General features: G+C 42.2%; 2 protein-coding genes across 2 annotated transcripts in view; one reads left to right on the forward strand and one right to left on the reverse strand.

The window, feature by feature from the left end:
* LOC577886 (integrator complex subunit 9) overlaps window positions 1-2,609 on the reverse strand; it is a 28,355-nt gene extending 25,746 nt beyond the window's left edge. The window contains exon 1 of the mRNA XM_030974941.1: window positions 2,489-2,609. Within this exon, the coding sequence (XP_030830801.1) occupies window positions 2,489-2,497 (9 nt within the window). The 5' untranslated portion in view covers window positions 2,498-2,609. The remainder of the gene's footprint in view (window positions 1-2,488) is intronic.
* Window positions 2,610-2,671: 62 nt separating this feature from the next.
* LOC105441213 (tRNA-specific adenosine deaminase 2-like) lies at window positions 2,672-23,386 on the forward strand. The gene is made up of 7 exons (XM_030974944.1): window positions 2,672-2,887; window positions 5,185-5,245; window positions 6,125-6,229; window positions 6,876-7,026; window positions 21,555-21,661; window positions 22,797-22,869; window positions 23,260-23,386. Exons 2-7 carry the CDS (start codon window positions 5,189-5,191, stop codon window positions 23,370-23,372), a joined length of 606 nt encoding a protein of 201 aa, XP_030830804.1. The 5' UTR covers window positions 2,672-2,887; window positions 5,185-5,188; the 3' UTR covers window positions 23,373-23,386.
* Window positions 23,387-25,707: the final 2,321 nt, after the last annotated feature.

Raw genomic sequence — 25,707 nt, forward strand, 5'->3', positions numbered from 1 at the left:
AGAATATCACAGACAACTCTCCATTTTACAACTGCCCAATCCCGATCACAATCACTATCATAATATTGATTATCGTTATCGGATGACGATCAATAACCAGTAGGGGCGCTGATCCGAGAATGAGGAGTGTCCTCATAAACGAGGATATCCTCGTAAACATGGACAAAATGCGTCCTCAAAAATAAGGATCCCCTGCATCTTCGCAAATTATTTTCTATTGGCGCTCTGCAGGTTTCTGGTTACCGAAACGCCCGCTGGCGATGCAAAAAATGGATTCCCGTGAGAAAATAACCCTAGTTCACCGTCTACTTTTATGGGTTGTCCCGTTGTCCCGTTGTCCCGTTGTCCGTCTTCCCAAGGATTTATCGCTCATAACATGAAAGTCTCTGTACAAAGTCAATTCAAAATGCATCAAGAAAATCATTGCGGAATCCGTTTTTCGCATCGCCAACGCGCCGATCAAAAATATGAAACGTCTGTGAAAATGCAGAAAATCCTTATTTTTGAGGAAGCATCGGTCTGCGTTTACAAAGACGATCCTCGTTTATGAAGACGATCCTTATTCTTTGACCAGTGATCCTACTGTGATAATTCTTTAAAACGGTTCTGAGAAACAACCCCCTGAATTCTGAAACAAGAAAACATGCTAAAAAAGTATAGATTTTCTAGGATCATAAGTATAACCCCATCTAGACCGAAAACTTCAGTCTCTCTAATCGTCGGTTGTTCCACTGAGACTACGTCTGGCTCCACTAGACCTCCGATTATAGAGACTGAAGGATGGGGACCTCTTACTGTGAGGGACTGTACGGAACAAATGGTTCGGTTCGACCGGACCGCGATGAATGAGATATGCAACGAGATTTTCACTCTTTACATCCTCATAACTGCTGCAATTATAATACAAATTAAAAATAACATATATATTGCTTATTTGACTTACGATAGCTTGCTCATTTAGATCCTAAATTAATGATTAATCCGAGAAAGTCTCGTCGTCAACATTATCCGTCTTGCTCTTGGTTTTAGTTGATGAATATTCATTTTTTCTTTTCGAACGTCCAATAGCTACCGTAGCTACGTACGAGACGGCCCAGCTTGACCAACGAACTCCCACGAAACGAGAGCTCTGATTGGCCATTGGCGTAGGTTGACCCGGAAATATACCGGCCGCCGGGTCATATAGCTCTATTTTCGAGTGCATGAACGTACTGTTTCACAGGACTAAGATACAAATTGGATAATTCATATAAGTAGATCTAAAGCCCCAGTCCCATATAAAGCCGGACCAGCACGGACGAGCACGGACCACTCCGGACCATCCCGGACCATGGTCTGGGGTGATCCGGGATGGTCCGGGATGTTTTGTTCAAAAAAGTGTGATGCTTTAAAAGCTACAGTCCCATATACGTCCCGGACCGTCCCGGACCATCCCGGACCCCATCCGGGGTGATCCGGGATTCGGTCCGTGTTGACACCGTGTTGGCACCGGGGTGGTCCTGGATGGTCCTGGATGGTCCTGGGCGGTCAATAACTCACTCCCGGACTGCCACGGATCAACACGGACCGCCCCAGCGCCAGTACGGATGACCCCGGACCCAGCACGGTGGCTACACGGATCACCCCGGATCAAACTATTGTCCCGGACCGTCCCGGACCACCCCGGCAGTTTTTGACCGTCAAAAACATCCGGGGTCGACTCCCGGACCGCCCAGGACCATCCAGGACCATCCAGGACCATCCAGGACCACCCCGGTGCCAACACGGTGTCAACACGGACCGAATCCCGGATCACCCCGGATGGGGTCCGGGATGGTCCGGGACGGTCCGGGACGTATATGGGACTGTAGCTTAAGTCCGAAAATTTCACATTCTATAATAGGTTAGCAAATTTTGAGAACTGTAATTAGGAGATATATAGACCGACCTAATTTAGATTCTACATCTGATTTAGAAATCAGAAAATTAGATCTAAATAAAGAAAATCGGGGGAGAAATGTCGGAAACGAAAAGCTGTTCCGCTGTGGCTCTAATTTACCCGCACGGTACGAGATCTCTGGGTTGCCATCTGTATTGGGGAATGACAACAAATGTCAGTTTTATTAAAGAAAATTAAGAAATGACCCAAATCAGATGGTTATTGCTGTCTTAACCCCATCCTATTTCACAAGTTTATTCTGTACTCATTGTCATGCATGATTTACTTAAATGCTGTGAATCAAAAATCGAGTGTACCAACACAAAAAGGAATGTGCATAAATCAACAGAGCTGAGCCGAGCAGAGCGCGCCAGTCAACGCACGCTAGCACTGCGCGAGGCTTCCCGGCCGCGTCGGCTGAAAGATTGAGCGGGTACCGTTTACTCATTTAGTCAGCCCCACATGCTGAATGTTGTGCTGTTCATAAGAAACATAACCAAACGACATTTACGGCTCTCTGTGACATATTCTTTGGCAATTACATAATAAAATTCGGAAGGTATTCGTTACCAGTTTCATGGTGGCTAAGCTTTAGTTCTCATTTCCTCACTGTTAGAACTGGAAAAAGCTCTGAAATCGCAAGAAAGTTCCCACAAATTTACGGACTTCTTCTTCGTTTTTTACAATACGGTATCTTCGAGATTGAAATAATATTGGCAAAAAGTGCTTATGCGATATATGCGCGCGCTAACCCTCATTCGAAACGTGTCTCAGCTCCACCTGGCCGTCGCGTCGGCGGCCGTCTCACTCTCGACCGTTAATTCATCTCGGCTAGCTTTGATCCAGTGGAGAAACAAAAACAACAAAATAGATTGAATGACTCAATCAATCTCATCAGCTTACTGCCTATACTGGTCTAGATTTAGGGAACAACTCATGTGGCATAACTATAGGACAAGGGGACGAGATACATGTAGGTATGTAATTTGCAAATTTCAGTGTTTCAGGCTTTGTTTTTATTATTTTATTTTAAAGTTTAACCAACTAGACTAGATCTAGATCTAGTACTAACTAGATCTAGATCTAGATCTACTACTATACTACTAGATCTAGACTAATTACATTACTAAGTAAATGTGAAAATGTCAGAGACTGAGAGTGAGACTGAGAGTTACTATTAAGCTGAGAGTGATCTAACTCCGGGAAGCTCCAACACCGGCGCCGGTGTTGGAGCTTCCCGGAGTTAAGAGTGATCGAGAGACAGAGTCTGTCTCAGTCTGTCACTCAGTGACTTAAAAAACAAGCAGTGATCGAGTACAAGCAACGGCAACAACAGCCCCCCCCCCTCGATCCTCCCACTCTGGGGTTAAGGGTTGGAGGGACCGCATTTATGTTCCCCCAAATCTCTGGTAATGGGGTACTTTTCACGCAACAAAGTCCGGCTCGTAACACCAAAAAAAAATTGGCCGGTATGGACTTTATACACACCGGACTTAGGGGGGTGTTTTCAAAAGGGGGAACATGCATAGAGTCTATGTGTACCTTAAATAAGAGTGGAGGGGTGGGGTTCAGAAATGTTAATGGCAGTCCTGAGATGGGGGGGGGGGGGGGGAGGGGGTACTTTCAGTTATAAAGGTAGGGAGGCCAATGCCCGGGCGTAAGGCTTCTACACCTACGATTTGTGCGCTCGTCGCCCACTTCAAAAAATTAGCAAAGGGAAAAAAATGATGTAAAAATAAAAATTGAAGAAAATATGAAAAGAAAATACAATTATACATTTCACAACATACCTATAATCACGGATCTGTAACAGTCTTTCACCATTTGTTGACAATCTTGCAGATTTTGACGTTTTTTAATCCAATAATTGTGGTTGCAGACGACCTTGACGCACTCGCACCACCGACTAAGAAAATCCTAGAGGGCGTAGAGGTTTGCTCACTAAAAACCTTCTCATTGGCAGAAGGTAGACCCTAAAAATATGGGATCCGTTTTGAGTAAAGAACTTTTGATAGAGATCAACATTTCAGATGTTCACAATTGCCACTTCTAACAACTAGAAAATATAAAGAAAAAAGATTATATCTTTTTAAATACAGATTTTTACAAACTGAACATTCGAAAGTAGATAGAGTACGATGTTTCTGTCAATCTTGCGTTGGTTTGAGCCCTATAGCTACATCCATCTCAAAATGAGAAGGAAAACAGTGAACAGTGACGTCATTGTTCGCGCCAAAAATAAAGGGTATTGCGACATAATCTGAGCTCCGGTCAGATCGTGCGCAAAGCGTAGTCTTATTTATAGACCCTAGTACCTTATTCTCACAGCACTAGATACGAGTGTCGTGCAGTAATGTATGAGAAGTGTTAAAAAAGATATTTCAGTAAAAAAAAAAGTCTACGTGAGCAGTCTATACTCCAATTGAAAATTGAAATGAAAGCCATGATTTGAAGGTGTGTGTTAGTGATTGAGTGAGTGTGTATGTTACGTATAGCGAAAGGGAGAGAGAGAGAGAGAGAGTGAGAGAAATATTAGTACACGTACGTTGCATGCATGGATGTGCGCTATGATTGTGTTCGCTGCAAGATGGATTTTAATTGGACCTCGTAACTTCTCGATCGTTGATAATAAGGAATACTCATGAGGAAATCAAATTATTGGAATACACATCTAAGGTAAATATCAATGAATTATATATATTTCTTTCCTTTTTTGAACCATCGTCTTCGGCTCGTAGTAGTAGAAGATGTAATCGTTCGCACATTGTCATTGATGGCTGGACTTCAGCCTGCATCGGGGCTTGCCTGTGTCGGTGGAGGGATCAACTAAGAAGAAGAAGGTGTGTACGTGTGCGACCGATTCAAGGCTAGCCGCTGTTGAGTGATTGCACTTTCGCGCGAAGTTTTAAACTTCCTCATGAACTTTGTCCCTCGGGCCTGTCTAATTATGAACGTAACTTTGCGACATGAAATATAATTGTTTCAAGGCTCTTACGTACGGAAAGGCGTAGAAGGAAATGGCTACAAACCAGCTGGATATCTCCTATTTGATGGAACCTATGGAGTCGGCAGATGGGTGGATTTTCTTAGTGAAAGTAAATGCTTTCTTTTAATCTTAGTTTTAGTATAAACAAATTAGTAATTAAAAAGTTAGATTTGGGCATTGGCCTCCCTAATAAAGGGAGGTTGTTCATTGTTGTCATTTATTTAAAAAATTGTTTTAACCCGTGTTGCAATATATTAGTCAAGTTTTTCTTGTCTTTTTCAGCCATGGCGCAATCTGAAGAAGCTTATGATGAGAAGTGGATGAAAGAAGCAGTGAACATGGTATGTAGACATTCATCACAAAACAAACAAAATAAGAAATCCCGCAAATTATATACTAAGAATGTCAAAGCTAGAACAATATTAATTGGCAGATGTACATCATTTTGCCACACTAAACTTTTAGGAACTGTATAACCACTCAGAAATGAGGAAAGTAGAGACGTTGAATGATTAAATCTTGTTGGATATTATTTATACTAGTCAGACCTGCTCACATGTACACATGGACCTCCGTAATTCACTCTGGACATTTACAATATCACGGGCCTTGTATTCTTGACCCTTAATATATATGACTCTGAATCCCCTGAAGAAAAGATTGTATTGAGTCCTGCATCAAATTTGCATATCTTTGTTTTGTTTAATATGTAATCTCTTCCTACAGAACTAGTCCTATATAGGTCAATATCAAGGGCCTGGTAGTTGGTACGATCAGTTCTGATTATATTGTACTATGATTTATGAAGCTCCTGAAGAAAAGTTAATGTGTATTGAAGCATATTTTTCAAAGATAAAACTATTACTTTCCTACACAGGTTGAGCTATCTGGTACGCTCAGGGTCCCAACTATATTTTGCTCTGAACCTCTCAAAGAAAAATAGGTGGAGGTGTGATGGCTTAGAGGTAGAGCAGTGGTCTTTGTAACCATGCAGGAGGTCATTGGTTCAAAACCAAGTTGATGCATAAGTGCCCTCTGGTAATAGGCATTTTTAAACCCCATTAACAAGTTTTTTAGAAAGAATTTAAAATAAATTTGCTTTATTAGCAGTCAGGTAAAAACAAACAAAGTCAACACACCAAACCAACCAAAAGTTAGTGTTGAGCCCTGTATTAGTGCATATTGTACTTTCTAAGATGGAAACCACTCTTTTTCTACAGGCTAAGCAAGCTCTAGGTCGGGGTGAGGTTCCTGTTGGGTGTCTCTTAGTCTATGAAGATCAGATCATTGGAACCGGAGGAAATGCTGCCAACGAGACCAAGAATGTAAGTTTTTTAAAAGTACTGCAGAATAGTTCCAACCACACAAGTACATGTAAACCTTGACCCTTATACATTTTACAGATGCATGGAGAGGTATTTTGCACTTGAGCTATTTTTGTCCCTACTGCTATAGTCCGGGAAAGTGCTTTTAATCTGAATGTTAGATTGGTCCATACCAAATCTGTAAAAGGAAACTGTATTTATTTTACACTTGTAGAACTCATGAAAATAGTGAGTTCAAAATAGGGGGTAAACTTGAATTTCAGTAAGTAAGGGCTAGTATACCGGTAGATGAAGATCATGAAATATTTGTAATCTATCAGTGTGCCGTATCAATCATTATCATTGGTCATTGGTCATTGTTTGTCAAAAGAGAAGGAAATTAGTAGCACAGGACTTTTCTCTGTCCTGTCGACATATGACTAGTTTTTATTTATTTCACAAAACATGAAAAATTGATATGAACATTGGTTACCGGGCGTACGTTTCTTTCTGGTTTGACTATGAAATAACAAATTGTTTAATTATTTGTGTAGTTCTTAATTAGGCAGCAAAGTCTTGTCAAAATTTCTTGTTAGTTTAATTCAGTTATTCTATAGCTAAAGCCAATCTTGCTGAATCATTTTTGCTCCAATATACCGCATTACAGGCCACAAGGCATGCAGAAATCTTGGCCCTAGAAGAGGCAATGAGGTGGTGTGATGACAAACAGTTGGAGAGAGGAGAGCTCTTCTCACAGACCAAACTCTTTGTGACTGTAGAACCCTGCATCATGTGTGCCGGGGCTCTACGCATCATGGGTGAGTTAATTTGACTGTAGTATTCATGTACAGGTAGAGGTGTCATGGACGAGTGGATATGTCACCGGACTGTGGATCACAAGGTCCGCGGTAGGTTCAAGTCCCACCTCGGCACTAATGTCCTTTGGCAGGACATTGATCTACATTTGCCACTCCCCACCCAGATGTTAAATGGGTACCCGGTAGGATACGAAAGCTAATGTGTGTAGATTACCAAGTGTGCGCTTGTAAAAATGACGCCTGGCTGGAATGCTCTCCAGGGAGTGGAGAATGTGCATACATTGCGTGCGGATAAGCCTGAATTCGATGACCGGGTATTAATATGTAGCCCTCGTTACTTTTGTAAGAGTAGGGTACCAAAATAATATAGATGAGATGAGTCTGTAAAACAGGAGGCGAAGAAGAGATGTGTGATGGTTAAACTCATGACACGGACTGCTTTTAATAACAAGTAATAATAATATATAACACGTAAACAAACTCACATAATCAAAACCCAAATACACTACTATAGTTTCTATCTTCCTAATATATGGGTTTACATACAAACTTAGCCATTAGATGAAATGGCAAAGTAAACATCAACAACATGACCGTTCCCATATATAAACAAACACAGACTTATCATCCACTAGAAGGGATAACATATAGTAACTATTAACTTCATAACAAATACTCGAAACGTATAACTGCGAAGATAACCAATATCCCTTTAACTCGACTAAACCTTAATAAAGTAAACAAGACGATAACAAATATGTACTAACTAATTATAACGAAGAAACTATAACTAACATAAAAGGAATAGACTAAATAGATTTATACATGTCTGACTAATAATATACAACTGGAGACTACCGACCGATAGATAAATAGTGCTTTCGTAAACTGGACATATATCGTGCAAATGAATAATAATTGTTGTTCTCTAACTTAATTCATATTGTAAAGGGCGGAATAGATAAATGAGCGTTTTGGTCTTTTGGACCATAATAAAACCCTCTCATACATATATAATAGTGACGGCTAAAGCATATTTACTTCAGCTACTAATACTATAGTACCTGCTCTATACAGATTACCGAGTTGAGACAAATAACCCTAAAAAGCCCAAGTTCCTCTTTGTCAAGGTAATACTTGTACTGGTACTATTAGTTAAAAGTTGTAATCCTTTCTTTGTTCTCAACGATGCGCTCAATCCCTACACACCGTGTGAACGTACATAGTCTAATCACGCAGACACCAATGTATCGTAGATAAATGATTATAAAGTTATACGCCAATTCCACACCAATCCCTGGTATATCGGAACACATATTAACATGATTATTATCTTGGCATGATATTGTAAGATCATAAACAAAATAAACGACATAATAACTAGATACATATTATAAGAAAGTACGGACTTATAGACTAGCAAAATCTGGCCGGTTCAATGTCAAATCGAAGGTTATCTCCTTCTGAGATGGAAATCTCTCAAAACGTTATCAAATCGAATATGGAATATCGTAATAATATTTCCCCAACTAGAATATGTCAAATGCTCACTAGAATCACACTAGTGGTTAATAAACGACAAAATATTGATTAGCTCATATATTTAAGTAAGAAAGCTAAATAGTTATGTACAATGTGAAATATATATTCGCAGGTACCATTCACCCATACAGTATAACGCTTCACAAATAGTTGTAAGAAAGCTAAACTTTCTTAACTTAAATTCTTTCCTTAAAACAACGATATCTACAAATGCGAACATCAGAACACATCCAATCATACATCAGTACAACCGCACAAAGTTATATAACATGATAATAATGATTTACTTAAATATAAGTATAAAACAAAATATGGTAAATTACCTGTAAAACAGGAGGCGAAGAAGAGATGTGTGATGGTTAAACTCGTGACACGGACTGCGAGGAGTCAAGCGGGTTCACGAGTTCAAGGTGTTTAGAAACAAAGGGACAAAGGTAATGTTGCGGGGTCACGTGTTAAAAGATATTTGCATAAAGTGAGTCATAGGGGTTTGTGACTAGTCTTCATAAAACAGTCACCTGGTTACACTCTCCCTTCCTTCGAAACAATGCCGTCCCGGCATTTAAAACAATTTATTACAAAAATATAAATAATTAACAAAATCAACATTCTGAATAGAACCGCACTATTGTAAAATAGTGTTTTAAAAAAACTTTCTCCTATGCCATACCTAGCTTAGCCCTAGCTACATCCATACCGGGACTTTTCCACCGTGCCCACAGCTTCTTCCCAGCCTCTAATTTTGTTTGATAAACGGAAAGATTAAGGAGGTGACCGAGAGTATTGTATTGGAGCCGTTCGACAGGGCGACGCGTCCGTCCACTGCGTCTAATCGGGGTTCCATGATCGAGATCGTCAGCGGGAGTTTGCTCACTTGAAGAAGGAAGATTATCTAAGGGGTGTTGGTTATTTGAAAGAGGAGGTTCATGAGCGTGGAATGAGTCATCGCAGGGGGCTGGATTATCAGCGGGAGGTAGGTCATCTGAAGAAGGGAGATCATCTATTGGGTGTGGATCGGTTATGGGAGGTGGGACAATCGGTGGGTCAGCGGGGGTTAAGTCAATGATGGAGGGTGGGTCTTCAGCAGGGCGTTGAGGATATTCTACGCCCTCCGGGTGGATCGGGACTCTACCAGTTTCCTGATGTCGATCATGATGAGCTCGGGCTGGACCAGTCACTTCAGGCACCCGAAGTAACAGATCTTCTGTTTCTTCGTTATGAGAAGATTCCATCCTTGGTCCCTCAGTCTGGTCAGCCTTAGGTCGATTGGTCGCTATGTTTGGTTTGGGGGCAGTTTCTTCAAGGGGCAGGAACATACAGGGGGTTAAAAGGTTTCGATGAACAGTCCGCTCCCGCTTCGTGTCTGGTCGTTGGACCACATACACTGGCAGCTCGGGATGGTTACTTAACACGATGTAGGGTGTTGACTCCCATTTGTCTGCCAGCTTCTGTCCGCCTGTGGACTTGTCCATGACCAGCACACGATCTCCCGGTAAAAGTGATGTCAGTTTGGCCTTCTTGTCGAATTGGACCTTCTGGCGATCTTTCGCCACCCTCGATTTCCCTGCCGCCAGATCGTAGGCTGATCGGAGACCTTCTCGAAATCGAGTGACATAATCATCATATCCGTCATCTTCACTTCGAGATGAAATACCAAAGATGACATCCACCGGGAGATTTGGGTGCCTGCCAAACATAAGATGGAAGGGAGCGTAACCAGTGGACTCATGCTTCGTTGCATTGTAGGCATGGGTCAGATGGCCAAGATGATCCTTCCAACTGGCCTTCTGCGAGGGGTCTAGAGTTCCGACCATGTTGATCAAAGTTCGATTGAAGCGCTCCGTTGTTCCATTCCCCTGCGGATGGTAGGCAGTGGTCCGGCTCTTTTTGATCCCCGCCACTTTGCAGAGTTCTGCAATGAGGTGGCTCTCAAAGTTTCTTCCCTGGTCTGCGTGTATTCTGCGGGGAAAACCATAGTGAACAAAGAAATTCTCCCACAAGGTCTTAGTCACTGTTGTGGCGAGCTGATCCCTTGTGGGGTAGGCTTGTGCATACCTGGTGAAATGGTCAGTCACCACCAGGACATTCTCGTAGCCACCTTTAGATTTATCCAACTTCAGGAAGTCAATGCACACCAGTTCCAGCGGTTCAGATGTGTGGATGCTCGAAAGGGGAGCACGGTTCCCTGAAGTCGGTGTCTTCCTCAGGCAGCATCGCCTACAGGTGGTACACCAGGCATGCACATCTTGTGCCATCCTTGCCCAGAAGAAACGCTGGCGAAGGTTGTCAAGAGTTCTTTCTGCCCCAGGGTGACCAACATCATCATGAAGGTGACCAAGGACCAGTTTGTGGTGACAACGTGGGAGTAGCAGTTGATGACGCAGTGTCCCAGCAGAGTCCTGGTACCGCCGATGAAGAACTCCTGACTCTAGTTCTAGGCGTTGGTACTGCCTGAGGATGAGCTTAGCATCTGGAGAGCACACTTGAAACTCCTGCTTGGTAGGTTTGGAGCCTCGCTCCACATACGGCATAACTACCGATAGATCAGGATCCGATCTTTGCTGCCGAGCAAGAGTTTCCACTGGAATAATGTCGATGGAGGATGTTCCCGTCTCACTTTCACCTTGGTTGCCTGGAGAGCCTGGGTTAGATATACCGGCTGCCAACTGGAGAGCTGTGGGATGTACAAATCCAGACGGTTGCAATCCTTCTTGCAGAACGGCTGACACTGCTAAATGGCTGCAGTCGACTTGCACATCTTGAGTTGGTACTCCAGCCGATGCCTCTGGCAACCTTGAAAGGGCGTCTGCTGCGGCGTTGAGCCTCCCACTTCTATATTCCACACTGAAATCAAAATCTGCAAGTGCTGCAACCCATCGCTGGCCAGTTGCATCCAGCTTTGCAGAACTGGTGACATATAGGAGTGGATTGTTGTCTGTCAGGACATGGAATCGGCGACCTAGGAGATACTCACGAAACTTGTCTACCACAGCCCACTTCAACCCCAGGAATTCGAGCTTATGAGCTGGGTATTTGCTCTCGGATGGTGTTAAAGCCTTGCTTGCGAAAGCAATCACCCTCTTCTCACCATCCTGGAGTTGACTGATGACTGCCCCAAGGCCAGAACCAGACGCATCAACCTCAAGAAGGAATGGGGTCTCAAAGTCTGGGAAGCCGAGTACTGGAGGAGACGTTAGTTTCGATTTGAGTAGCTCGAAGGCCGCTTCACATTCCTCAGTCCAATTGAAGGGAGGGAGGGGTTTCCGGGTAGCCTTGCGTCGACCACCTCCTTCTGTGAGCTGAAACAATGGCTTAGCAGTTTTCGCATACCCGGGGACAAACCTCCTGTAATAGCCTGTGAATCCCAAGAACCTACGTACGTCCTTGCTGTTCTTCGGACGAGGCCAGTCCGTCACAGATGAGGTTTTCTCAGGGTCGGTCTCGATTCCCCCCTGGCTGATCACATGACCCAGATACTTGACCTTGGTCTGAAGGAGGTGACACTTCCTAGGCTTCAACTTTAACCCTTGTTGACGGAGCCGATTGAATACAAGTGTCAGGCGGTCAAGGTGATCGTCGAAGGAGCTCGAGAAAACGATGATGTCATCCAAGTAGATTAATAGAGACTCGAACTGTTGGTCCCCTAGACATGACGTCATCAGGCGCTGGAAAGTTGCCGGAGCATTCTGTAGACCAAACGGCATCCGGATACATTCGAAGAGTCCCATGGGAGTTGTAAATGCTGTCTTTGGTCTATTCTTCTCCGCAACCTTTACCTGCCAATACCCACTTGTTAAGTCCAGGGTGGTGAAGTACTTTGCATTCCCAAGTGCATCGAGGGCCTCGTCGATCCTAGGCATTGGGAAAGCATCCCGTCTCGTCTTGCTATTCAGGTGACGGTAATCTATGCACAGACGAATGGAGTCATCCTTCTTGCGTACCACCACGATGGGAGAAGCGTACGGGCTATGACTTTTCTTGATTACTCCTGCCTGTTCCATCTCCTGGATGTGTCGTCTCACCTCTTGGAACTGAGCAGGGGGAATTCTCCGGTAGGGAAGACGGAATGGATCTTCATCTACAAGTGGGATGTCATGTTCGATGTCCTTAGCCAACCCATAATCAAAGTCATGTTGTGAAAACACGTCCGAGTATTCAGCAAGAAGATGCTCCAGTCGCAACTTCTCTTCCGGAGTAATGGGGGAGCTGGTTAAGTCGAGTTCAGGGAAGCTCGCTGAGGTCTGTGCCAGCAACGGGGAAGGTCCTGAAGGAGGTGTGAGCTGATCCGTAGAGGCTTCTTCGATGGCACACACCAGGAAAAGTTGAGCCAGAGGGACATTCTTGCCGATAGTGATGGGTCTATCGGACACATTCAAGACTCGAATTGGTATGTAGCGACCCAGAGACGCATCTACGAGTGTCCTTCCTACCATCATCCGAGATCCCTTGGTTGGATGCCCAATTGGCTCCACTATAGCTGTACAGCTCGGGCAGTTCCTGGCTACCTGGCACATAACCTCCACTTCCGAGCCCGGCTCAATCCTTCGTCCTCGACCACGGTGAACTGCTATTCCCAGATTTCCCCGGGCGTCCCCTGGTCGACGGCTTTCGATTGCAGAGCAAGCAGCAGACCATGCCTTGTTCTGCCTCTCCACTACCTGCAGGTATGTCGCACCGTGTAACCTCACCTGGTCTTGCTGGGCTAGCCTGATGAGATTTGTGCCGATGAGGGCGTCGACACCGGGTCCATAGCTCCCTGGGGGCACGATGAAGGCTGGGACTTTGGAATAAGTGCGGCCCAGGCACTCTACCTCAAGAAGGATGACTCCCCCATGGGCCAATGGGTGGCTTCCAGCGCCTCTAATCTGTACTGGGGAGGGAGTAGGGGATAAAATACAAAGAGAAGGATGGGAGGAAATGAAGGAGGATGAAACAGTAGTCACCTGGGAGCCCGAATCAATTAGTGTAGAGGCGGGTACACCATTGATGACCACCGTGTCCAGGTTTGTTGGGCCGATCACTGGTATAAGTTCTGGGTCGATTCTATTCTGCTGGATACTAGTACTTGATAAACTATTATTTGATGAACTATTATTTGGTAAACTATTATTTGAATCAATTTTGCCCGCACTCCCTTTCTTTAACTTCGGTGCGGGCCGAACCCGTTTAAACGACCCGCTTGGTTTAGGGCGTCTCCTTGGCTGCCGGTTATATCCGAACTGGTCGGGGCTCTCCTCCGATTGGGGGGAGCGCTCCTCCGATTTGGGCAATCTCTCCTCCAGTGTCCCTTCTGGCCACACTCCCAGCAGTCCGATGAAGGGCGCGTAGATGAAGGGCGCGTAGATGTAGCTGGCTCTTTTACCTCCAAGGCCTTTAATCTTCTGTCCAGGGAAGCTACCCGCTCATCAGTTCTTCCCTGCTGGTCCCGAATATCCGCTACCAGCCTCAACACGTCCTCCGTGTTCTTGGATATTTGAGCGAGCCTCCCCTGGGTTTCACCTGGATTGTTAGGAGATGCCTGCTGAGCGTAGACAGCGGGCCTCCTTGCCTTGGTATGGCGCTCCCTTCCGATACGTCGGACCTCCTCCCGTAGATTCCTAAATGTCATCACGCGAGGCCTCATTGGTGCGAGGCGAAGCCGCAGATCCTCCTCCCTAAGGCCTCGCATGAACTGGGTGCACAGAACCGAGTCCATCTGTGCTCCGGTTACGGCTGTCGGGAATTCTCTCTGAATGTCTTGGAAGAGCGACTGCAGCGCGATGGCATAGGATTGAGCGGTCTCGCCGTTTCGCTGCATCCGCTCGTAGAAGGCGGCGAATGGGTCCTCCGTTGGAGTATCCCCATACTCTGCCTTCAGCTCCTCCACTGCATTTGCTGCCGTCTGCTCCTCCAGGGGTAAATTTAGAATGAGGCGACGTGCTTCCCCTCCTAAATTCCTCACAATTGTGGAATACTGAAGAGAGGGTGGTGTACGGCTCGCAATGAAAAAGTAATCAATGTCCCTAACCCAATCTTCAACAGATATTTTGGATTCCCTCCCATTGAAGATAGGGACTCCCCTCACTTGCGTAAATGCTGGTCCCGTAATTGTGGGTGGCACTTCCGGTTGGGCGGACAGGTTGAGTGGGGCATCGAACATGAGTTCTGGTTCTGCTCGAGTGGCCATTATAAATTGTGGGTATTATAGAGTTTTACGAAGAAAATCTTTAAATCAAAAATATGATAATGTCAGAGGTATAAATATATTAGGGGGTAGAAAAGCTGTGGACAGGTCGTGATTAATGAAATAAAATAAAATGGTTAGATTTAGACATTTATATCAGATAAGATAAAAATCAGATTAAGACACTCTCCAATCGTAAATAAGAGGAAGAAAAGAAAACATTAGATTAACAGGCTAAAAACAAATTGGTTACATTCGACTGAATTTGAAACGACAATAAATTATATAAATAAATGATATCAATTAAAACAATTATAGATTATTCCCTTGAGTGATGTCTGTGCTGATCCATCCCACAGTCAGTCCAGATCCTCGTCTGCTCAAGACCGTCGTCAGTTCCGATCCTTCCCACAGTCAGTCCAGATCCTCGTCTGCTCAAGTTCGGCGTCTCCCTGTCAATGTTGGGACACGGTCGTGTGTCCTTCTTCCTTCGCAATAGTGCCGTCCTGTTTTTAAAAGACTGACAATCCGTCCGATCCTGCCGATTACGCCAAATGTAGCCCTCGTTACTTTTGTAAGAGTAGGGTACCAAAATAATATAGATGAGATGAGTCTGTAAAACAGGAGGCGAAGAAGAGATGTGTGATGGTTAAACTCGTGACACGGACTGCTTTTAATAACAAGTAATAATAATATATAACACGTAAACAAACTCACATAATCAAAACCCAAATACACTACTATAGTTTCTATCTTCCTAATATATGGGTTTACATACAAACTTAGCCATTAGATGAAATGGCAAAGTAAACATCAACAACATGACCGTTCCCATATATAAACAAACACAGACTTATCATCCACTAGAAGGGATAACATATAGTAACTATTAACTTCATAACAAATACTCGAAACGTATAACTGCGAAGATAACCAATATCCCTTTAACTCGACTAAACCTTAATAAAGTAAACAAGACGATAACAAATATGTACTAACTAATTATAACGAAGAAACTATAACTAACATAAAAGGAATAGACTAAATAGATTTATACATGTCTGACTAATAATATACAACTGGAGACTACCGACCGATAGATAAATAGTGCTTTCGTAAACTGGACATATATCGTGCAAATGAATAATAATTGTTGTTCTCTAACTTAATTCATATTGTAAAGGGCGGAATAGATAAATGAGCGTTTTGGTCTTTTGGACCATAATAAAACCCTCTCATACATATATAATAGTGACGGCTAAAGCAGGCGCGGATCCAGGGGGGGGCCGAGCGGGCCTTGGCCCCCCCCCCCCCGCAAAAAAAAAAAAAAAAAAAAAAAAAAAAAGAGAGAAGAAAGGAAAAGAAGGGAAAGGGAAAGAGGAGAGAAAGGGAAAGAAAGAAGAAGAAGAAGAAGAAGAAGAAAAGAAAAGGGGGAAGAAGGAAATCGGGGGGGGGGGACCGAAAGGGCCTTGCCTCCCAGGCTGTTGACCCCCCCCCCCCCCCAATCAAAAAAATAAGAGAGAAGGAAAGAAAGGGAAAGAAAAAAGGAAAAGAGGAGATACTGGGCTTTGGGGAAATCAAATTCAAACGTGGTTTATTTCTAATTCCACAACGGTGGATTACAAATAATGCTGAAATGACATAATTTCCGAGATTTGTCCTCATTTTTTAGTAAATTATACTTTTGTATATGTGTTTGTTGGAAAATGACAAATTCCTAAATTTACAGCCAGGCACGAAATATGATTCTTGAGATTCCTACATATCAGGGCCCGAGGTACGGCAGGGATCGGGAGCCTCCAGCTCCCTCCCCCCACACTTTATTTAAAAAAGTATATTAAAGAGAAAAAAAAAATAGAATGAAAGCAAGAAAGAAAGAATAGTTAACTGCCAGTGCAGTGTTAAAAAATGAGGCATCAAAATATGCTCATCTGACCGTGATTAAAAGCCTAAAACCCCTAAGCTTCTGGGGGCTCTGCCCCCTGGATTCCACCTAGGTATTAAAAAAAAATGATCATTTGACCTTAATTAAACGCCTAAAACCCCTGAGCTTCCGGGGCCGGACAAGTTATCAAAATGTGTTTATCTGACCGCAGGCGCGTAGCCAGGGGGGCGGGGGCGGTCCCCCCATATCGGAAGAGGACGTAGGAAGTAAAAGGAGCAGACAAAGAACATCTTTGAAATTCAGACAAGGATTAAGAGTATAGAGAACGGTACAACGCATCGTCTTTTTTCTCTCATAATCTTATGAAACTTAAAAGCTTCGGCGCTTCGCGCGGTAGGGGGGAACCTGAATTCCGACGAGGATTATTTTCGAGAACGGTACAACGAATCGTCTTTTTTCTCTCATAATCTTATGAAACTTAAAAGCTTCGGCGCTTCGCGCGGGAGGGGGGGGGGACCTGAATTCAGACGAGGATTAAGAGTCGAGAACGGTACAACGAATCGTCTTCTTTCTCTGATGATTTAATGAAAAGCTTCCGCGCTTAGCGCGGGAGGTTGGGGGACCTGAATTCAGACGAGGATTAAGAGTCGAGAACGGTACAACGAATCGTCTTTTTTCTCTGATGATTTAATGAAAAGCTTCCGCGCTTAGCGCGGGAGGGGGGGGGGGACCTAAATTCAGACAAGGATTAAGAGTCGAGAACTCTACAACGAATCGTATTCTTTCTTTAATAGTTTAATGAAACGTCAAAGCTTCCGTGCTTCGCGCAGGAGGGGGAGGGGGACTGACTTTAGACGAGGATTAACAGTCGCGAACGGTACAACTAGTCGTCTTCTTTCTCTAATGATTTAATGAAACGTAAAAGCTTTCGCGCTTCGCTCGGGAGGGGGAAACCTGAATTCAGACGAGGATTAAGAGTCGAGAACGGTACAACGAATCGTCTTCTTTAATAGTTTAATGAAACGTCAAAGCTTCCGCGCTTCGCGCAGGAGAGGGAGGGGGGCTGAATTTAGACAAGGTTTATCAGTCGAGAACTCTACAATAAATCGTCTTCTTTCTCTAATAATTTAATAAAACGGAAAATTTTCCGCGCTTCGCGCGGGAGGGGAAAAACTAAATTCAGACGAGGATTAAGAGTCGAGAACGGTACAACGAATCGTCTTTTTTCTTTAATAGTTTAATGAAACGTCAAAGCTTCCGCGCTTCGCGCAGGAGAGGGAGGGGGGCTGAATTTAGACAAGGATTATGAGTCGAGAACTCTACAAGAAATCGTCTTCTTTCTCTAGTAATTTAATAAAACGGAAAATTTTCCGCGCTTCGCGCGGGAGGGGCAAAACTAAATTCAGACGAAGATTTTGAGTCGAGAACGGTACAACGAGTCGTCTTCTTTAATAATTTAATGAAACGTCAAAGCTCCCGCGTTTCGTGGAGGAGGGTGGGGAAAGCTCGCCCCTCCCTGCGCCGACTCCCCCCCCCCTCATTACATTACTGTTGGTCACCATAACGTACCAATATTTGGCTCGCAAAATTTCAAATTTGGGCCCCCCCCCCTAAGAAATCCTGGATCCGCGCCTGGGCTAAAGCATATTTACTTCAGCTACTAATACTATAGTACCTGCTCTATACAGATTACCGAGTTGAGACAAATAACCCTAAAAAGCCCAAGTTCCTCTTTGTCAAGGTAATACTTGTACTGGTACTATTAGTTAAAAGTTGTAATCCTTTCTTTGTTCTCAACGATGCGCTCAATCCCTACACACCGTGTGAACGTACATAGTCTAATCACGCAGACACCAATGTATCGTAGATAAATGATTATAAAGTTATACGCCAATTCCACACCAATCCCTGGTATATCGGAACACATATTAACATGATTATTATCTTGGCATGATATTGTAAGATCATAAACAAAATAAACGACATAATAACTAGATACATATTATAAGAAAGTACGGACTTAGAGACTAGCAAAATCTGGCCGGTTCAATGTCAAATCGAAGGTTATCTCCTTCTGAGATGGAAATCTCTCAAAACGTTATCAAATCGAATATGGAATATCGTAATAATATTTCCCCAACTAGAATATGTCAAATGCTCACTAGAATCACACTAGTGGTTAATAAACGACAAAATATTGATTAGCTCATATATTTAAGTAAGAAAGCTAAATAGTTATGTACAATGTGAAATATATATTCGCGGGTACCATTCACCCATACAGTATAACGCTTCACAAATAGTTGTAAGAAAGCTAAACTTTCTTAACTTAAATTCTTTCCTTAAAACAACGATATCTACAAATGCGAACATCAGAACACATCCAATCATACATCAGTACAACCGCACAAAGTTATATAACATGATAATAATGATTTACTTAAATATAAGTATAAAACAAAATATGGTAAATTACCTGTAAAACAGGAGGCGAAGAAGAGATGTGTGATGGTTAAACTCGTGACACGGACTGCGAGGAGTCAAGCGGGTTCACGAGTTCAAGGTGTTTAGAAACAAAGGGACAAAGGTAATGTTGCGGGGTCACGTGTTAAAAGATATTTGCATAAAGTGAGTCATAGGGGTTTGTGACTAGTCTTCATAAAACAGTCACCTGGTTACAAATATATATGTTGAGAGAGCCTTCGGTCCTGAAAAGCGCTATATAAGAACTAGCTATTATTATGTAGAAAAGGCTTGACTACCTAATACGGGGTTTAGTGTGTATATTCCCCCAAATTGTAACTCTTGACTACCCCCCCCCCCCCCCCCCCAGGGCTCAAATTAAATTTTTGTCCACGGGGGCTCTTCCAAAAAAAAATAGCCCCCGTGAACCTTCTCACGGGGGCTCTTTTAGTGCTGACAGGGGCTCTTATTTTAATACAAATTTCCATTGGATTGTTACCCATGAAACTCCTAAATTCCTTGGTATTTTATCATTATCATTTATTTAAGTCGACATTCTCCCTCTTAGAAATTTACTTGTTACATAGCTGTATAATTGTATCCCGTGATCAGCGGGGCGGTTCCCCCCCCCCCCCCCCCCCCCCCCCTGGGAAAAAAGAAGGGGGACAAAAAGGGGAATTTTCTTCTTTCTTTTTAAAAAAAAAAAGAAGTGTTCCTTTCCCACTTGTATCACAGAGAAACAACAGTTTAAGTTAAGTCTAACGTTAACGTTAATTTGTTATTAAAATGTAGAGTACAGCCCTTGGCCTTAGGCCTAATTTAGGTCGTAACTGTTACTGTTTGAAAATCTAAAGTAAAATTAGACGGTTTTCATGGTTAGACCAAGTAATTGAGAAAAAAAAAGTTTACCCGTCACTGAGACCAGGTCAATCAATCTTCTAGATCCATTATTAGGGTCTAACGTTAGTAGATATAAGGTAGATGCAGGCGCAGATCCAGCGGGGGTGAGCAGGCCTTGCCCCCCCCCCCCCCCTTTCCGCAAAAGAGAGAGAGAGAGAGAGAGAGAGAGAAGGGAAAGAGGAGAGAAAGGGAAAGAAAGAAGAGGAAGAAGAAAAGAAAAGGGGGAAGAAGGAGATCGGGGGGGGCGAAAGGGCCTTGCCTCCCCCTAATAAAACAAAATAAGAGAGAGGGAAGGAAAGAAATGGAAAGAAAAAAGGTAAAGAGGAGATAAAGGGAAGGAAAATTGAGGAAGAAGTAAAGAAAAGAAGGGGGATATCATGCAGTTGCAATTTTCCCGCCAACACGTTGCGGATGGGGGTTGGGCAAAAGGTCTTTGCCTCCCCCGCCCCCGCTAAAAAAAAAAAAGAGAGAGAAGGAAGGAAAAGGAAAAAAGGAGAGCTAAAAGGTACAAAAAAGAGGAAGAAGGAAAAAAAAAGGGTGAAAAGAATTTCGATGCGGTGTTCGAGTAGAATTCTGTGAGATGATTTCTCGTAGCTTGATGTGACGAAGTGTCTCTATCCAGATATCTGTTGATAGTATTATAGAATATAGAAGCCTGATATGACCTTCTGCTCGTAACCGACAAGTCACCGCATTAAAATTAAATTGCAAATAGTGTTCAACAACACGATGGTGGATGAAACTTTCTAATATTCGAAGATATATGACCCTCAGACCATATTGTTTCATTATTTTTTATTCAATCAATCAACGTCAAAGAATTGATTCATCATCGCACTTCAATTTATTATTTCACCTTTTAATGTACTTTCATTCTTATGCATCACGAAAGAACACTGAATTGGATTCTTCAATGTTTGTTTTGATTAATTTCCTCCCCTTTCCTTCTCCCTGTTTACTACTGATAAAATTTTCAATTTTTCTTAATCAAGGGAGAGAGAGAGAGAGAATATGTTAAGTGAGAATTATCGAGTACAACTATGAATTGCATCCTTTTCAATATTATTCAATTCGCTGAAAATCTTTATTTTATAATTCCACGGGGGCGATTTTTAATTTTGCAATCGCCCCCGTGGACAACCTGATGGGGGCGATTATGGAGCTCACGGGGGCGAATCGCCCATCGCCCCCATGTATTTTGAGCGCTGCCCCCCCCCCCCAAACTCCCAATTGGTGAGACACGACGTGAGCTAATTGCGCTCACATTTTCTTTACCTTACAACACACAAGTCTGGGGATATGCCAAGGGGTCATTGTTGTGTGCAGATCTTTTACTTTGACCCCACAAATTGTCTTATTTGTTGTTCTGTGATTTAATGTGCAGTTTAATAGATAATATCAAGGATGCAATGATGAAAATTTATGTACAAGGTTTCATACAATTGATGAGCTTTTCATTTCAGGGTATTTTGCACTTGCTTTAAAAATGACATTTCTTTCATCGTCTCGACCAGTGAAAAGCCCCATCAAGGCTATATTCAGTAGTACCTCAATACCATGTTTCCATTCATGTAGGTATCAAGAAGGTTGTGTATGGGTGCAGGAATGAACGGTTTGGAGGCTGTGGATCCATCTTATCGGTCAATTCGGATGAGCTACCATCTATAGGAGAACCTTTTGAGGTGAGTGAAGCTTGAAGCTTATCTGTACTAGTTTATAGGAGGGATTAGACCACCCTGCAAGGTCACTGGACAGGTTGTTATCTCAACAACTCAGCTCTCAATTAACATAAGAAAAAGAGGATCATGGGTGACCAATGGCCACCGATAATAGGCATTGCTTTCTATATACCGGTAGAGGGAGCAAATAGCATGTGGGGCTTTGAAGGAGTGGGTCACTGTTTTCCATGTGCAGAAGGTCATAGCTCCCTGATATCACACTTGGGGGAAATACCATTAATGGGTTTACAAGTCCCACACACAGCAAACCTGTAGTCCTTCCAAGAAAAAACCCCTAGTCTCTCAGAGTCTTTGGGTGAGGGAAAATGCAAAGCATTACACGAGACCTGTTGGTCATAAAACTGAAGGCTAATCCTGTTGATTGACAACACCCCTGTTATTGGGTAAACACCCGAACGGTGTTGAATTCCCCATGAGAGCCAGCACCTATGCGTCTTTAACTGAAGGCAGACATAGCCTAGTCACACCACCAGACCGACTCAAAATAGACCCGAGACCGAAAGATTCTTTGCCATAGGAAGTGACATAATTCTTTTAGTCGATATGCTGTGGGTCTGGTTTGGGTCTCGCTGGTGAGACTGTGGTACATAGGGTCATAGTTAAAGATTATGTTTAGTAATTTGCCCTGTGAAAGAAATTCATCAAAAAGTTCTGATAAGTTGATTATGAAGCAAATAGAAATGATTGTGTATTGTTAGGTCTTAGAATCATCAAAAGTGCACACTTTTACCAATTCTTGCTTGAAATCTCTTGTAAACAATAAAAAGCACTGCACATATGAATTAGAATACATAAGTTTTGCACAAAGTTTTAAATTACATGTATCTCTATTCATATTTAAAATGTATTTATATATATTAAATAATTCTATGAACAATTCTGTTCATGTTACTTTATTACTGCTAATGTTCTTATGGATAAACTACAGATTAACTCTATAAAATATTGATAATCATTTTATGAAGGATAATGATGATGTATTAATCAAACAAACAAAGAAAAAATATGTACCTCACCACCGCAGAGGTTATCTGTTTAAAAAGATGATGAAAACTCTTAACACATGATTCTCCCGCAGTGCAAAGCTGGGCTGTATGCTGACACTGCTGTTCAACTTCTTCAAGAGTTTTACAAAGGACAAAATCCTAATGGTAAGAGTATTGAAGGTGCTGTTGATGTTAAGTAAATACCAATAAACTGCAACTAAAATATGTCTCAAAGCATGGGGATCGCAACTGCAAGATTATGTGAAATGCTTTCTGGGGTTGAACTTTTTTCAATGATTTTGTTAACTGCATGTTGCAATGGATAATTTGAATGTTAAATAGTGAAAACATTTTACTATGTCCATTTTAAAGCTCTTGACAGTATGGATATTTATACCATAAACCTTCTCACTGTCTGTAATCTTTTCTTGCTGTGATGTCTAGCTTCTTTGTCTATGAAATTTGATTTAATTATTTGTTAATGTTTTAGCACATTTATAGTGTATTATGTTGTATTCACTTCACTTATGCTACACAATACCATTATGTCCACAGCTCCGAATCCAAAGATCAAGGCATCTGGTATGAAAGATGAAGGGCCACAACTGCAGTGCCCTGGTGACACTGACACCAAGGACCAAGTTGAAACTGCAACACCAGTCAAGTGAAGTGTATAATGCTCCAAAGCATTAGCCGGTATTCCACACCAAACGGTTGCTCAGTGTCGAGTGCTCCACATCCAGTGGCTTTGTCCGGCAATGAACACCAAACATTTGAGGTCGAGTGCTCCAGCTCCAGTAACTTTGTCTGACACAGAACTTCAGATAATGAAGGTAAAAAAAACCCACCAGATCCATCAGCTTGACACTGACCACCAGACAAATGAAGTCTCGTGTTTCAGATCCAGCAGCATTGCCTGACACTGAATACCGAACACCGGAGAAATGAAGTCTAGTGTTTAAGATCTAGCAGCATTGTTTGATAATGAACACTGAACACGGATCAACGGAGTGGTCCAGACCCAGTGGCCTTTTCTATTCCTGAACACCAAACAATTTAGGTCTAGTGTTTCAGATTCAGCAGCATTGTCTGACACTGAGCACCAGATAATTGAGGTCTATAGTGCTCCACACCCAGTGGTTTTGCCTGACACTGTATATCAGGCAATGGAGCTCCAACTATTGAAAAACATTGATGCCACAAGAGACTCACAGGAGACATGGGTGAGGCTTCTCATCAGTCATCACCTTGTTGGGCTCTTGATCCATTGACCAAAGGCATCTACAGTCGGTAACATCAACAGCTGACCGAAATGATCCATCTGGCCATGCCATTGCATCTTCTCATTATTTTGGGAGCTTCAGATTTTAAAACGTGTTGGGTGACGCAAATTGCTTGACGTGTGGACATACTTTTAGTCTGTGCATGTCTAACTGTCTATTAGTTCTCTATGGGGGGCCTTATTATTCTACTTCGTAGTATTTCTTCTTAAATTCAACTGGTATTTAAAGCTGCAGTTTTTACATGTATATCTGTCACCTTTTTGGATCTCTGATTCCTTTCTTTGTTTCCATCATCAACTTTCATCATATGTCTTGCGTATTACTTTGTCTTCCCAGCATGTACAGCAACAGGTGTTCTTGGGGTCATATTGTGAGGGACTATCTGACTGGCCTTTTAACAAAGAACTTGTGGGAAAATGATGTTCTTCCTTTAACCTCCTCTTTGAGATTTGGTTTGGAGGAATGTCTTGGTTTTAATTGCGGCCTGCATTGTTTTTATAGGAAAGATACTGGTTCGTATATGAGAATTAAGCAAGGCGTTTCTGAAGTTAATCTTCCTAAAAGTATCAATCCCTTCTTCATCAAAATAAGGGTAGGCCTGCGCAAATGTTTCTACCAAGTTATTGCGAACATTCACAAGGATATCATTTATAGTTATTGGCTTAGAAAAGAACTTATACCTCAAGGTGTGCGGAAAATAAAGTGTTTATTTTTATATTTCATATACTGGTAGTATCTGGAGCCAGAAGGGCATTAACTCTGGGTTAAAGTAATGAGTTAAAGCCGTTCTGGCACCAAACAGATGATCATACATATCTCGTCATGACTTGCTTGTTGTTACACAATTGTATGTATACTGTTCATGTATCTATTTGTAATAATAATAATAATAATACATATGATTTATAAGGCGCCAAATCCACTAATATGAATTCGTTCGGGTAAAATTTGCCTGCAAGTTCTTTCGACAGTTTCATTTTTCAAAAGAATCTTTCTTGCACATGTTTTTTTTTAATAAGAAAATGTTACCATCACCATAACAATTTTGGGAGAATAAAGGAGTATGTGTCACATTGTGATGAAGAAATAAAGTGATTTTGAAATGATTCTTTCAGAGATTACCGGTATCTTGTTTTGTCCATGCAGTTTCTGTAATTTTCCCATTGAAATTATATTTCATCCCATTTTGTTGTGGGACATATAGATCTGGTGTAAAGATAAGATTATCATCAAGATGGATGGTTGTGGCGCCTGTCACAATTTTGTCGATGATGATGATTTTTAAAGTGATTAGAGACATTGTATTAAGCGCTATATAAAAGCTAAATATTATTATTATATTTATTAAATAATATTAAAGTGACTCAGTAACATTGTTGAAGGTTGATGAAAAAAATTGCTTAATTTTTGTATTAAATGTTACTTACTATATTCCTTCTACTATACTAACCCTCTGACATGCAAAAAATCCTGAACAAATTCTCAAACCACAAAGATATCTATGGTTTTCTTTGACGGCGTCGATGTTTGGCACCCTCTAACAGTGATTAACAGTAAATTCTCCCAACCATTTTTGAATTTTCCCAATTTTTCCATGAGAAAAATACATAAAACAGGCTATAAAAATCTGACACTTAACTGTCTGGAATGGAATGTAGAGCATTTTTTATTGCTTTGTGACGATTTACATTCACCTAAAATGTAATTAAATTGTCCTTGT

Source organism: Strongylocentrotus purpuratus, unplaced genomic scaffold, assembly GCF_000002235.5.
Source record: "Strongylocentrotus purpuratus isolate Spur 01 unplaced genomic scaffold, Spur_5.0 spur5_scaffold_7, whole genome shotgun sequence".
Classification (NCBI taxonomy): domain Eukaryota; kingdom Metazoa; phylum Echinodermata; class Echinoidea; order Camarodonta; family Strongylocentrotidae; genus Strongylocentrotus; species Strongylocentrotus purpuratus.

Excerpts from the sequence above, each read along its gene's own strand:
- LOC105441213 (XM_030974944.1), top strand. The coding sequence starts at position 5,189 with ATGGCGCAATCTGAAGAAGCTTATGATGAGAAGTGGATGAAAGAAGCA. Across the intron at positions 5,246-6,124 it reads TGAAAGAAGCAGTGAACATG|GCTAAGCAAGCTCTAGGTCG; the intron begins GTATGTAGACAT and ends CTTTTTCTACAG. Across the intron at positions 6,230-6,875 it reads CTGCCAACGAGACCAAGAAT|GCCACAAGGCATGCAGAAAT; the intron begins GTAAGTTTTTTA and ends ACCGCATTACAG.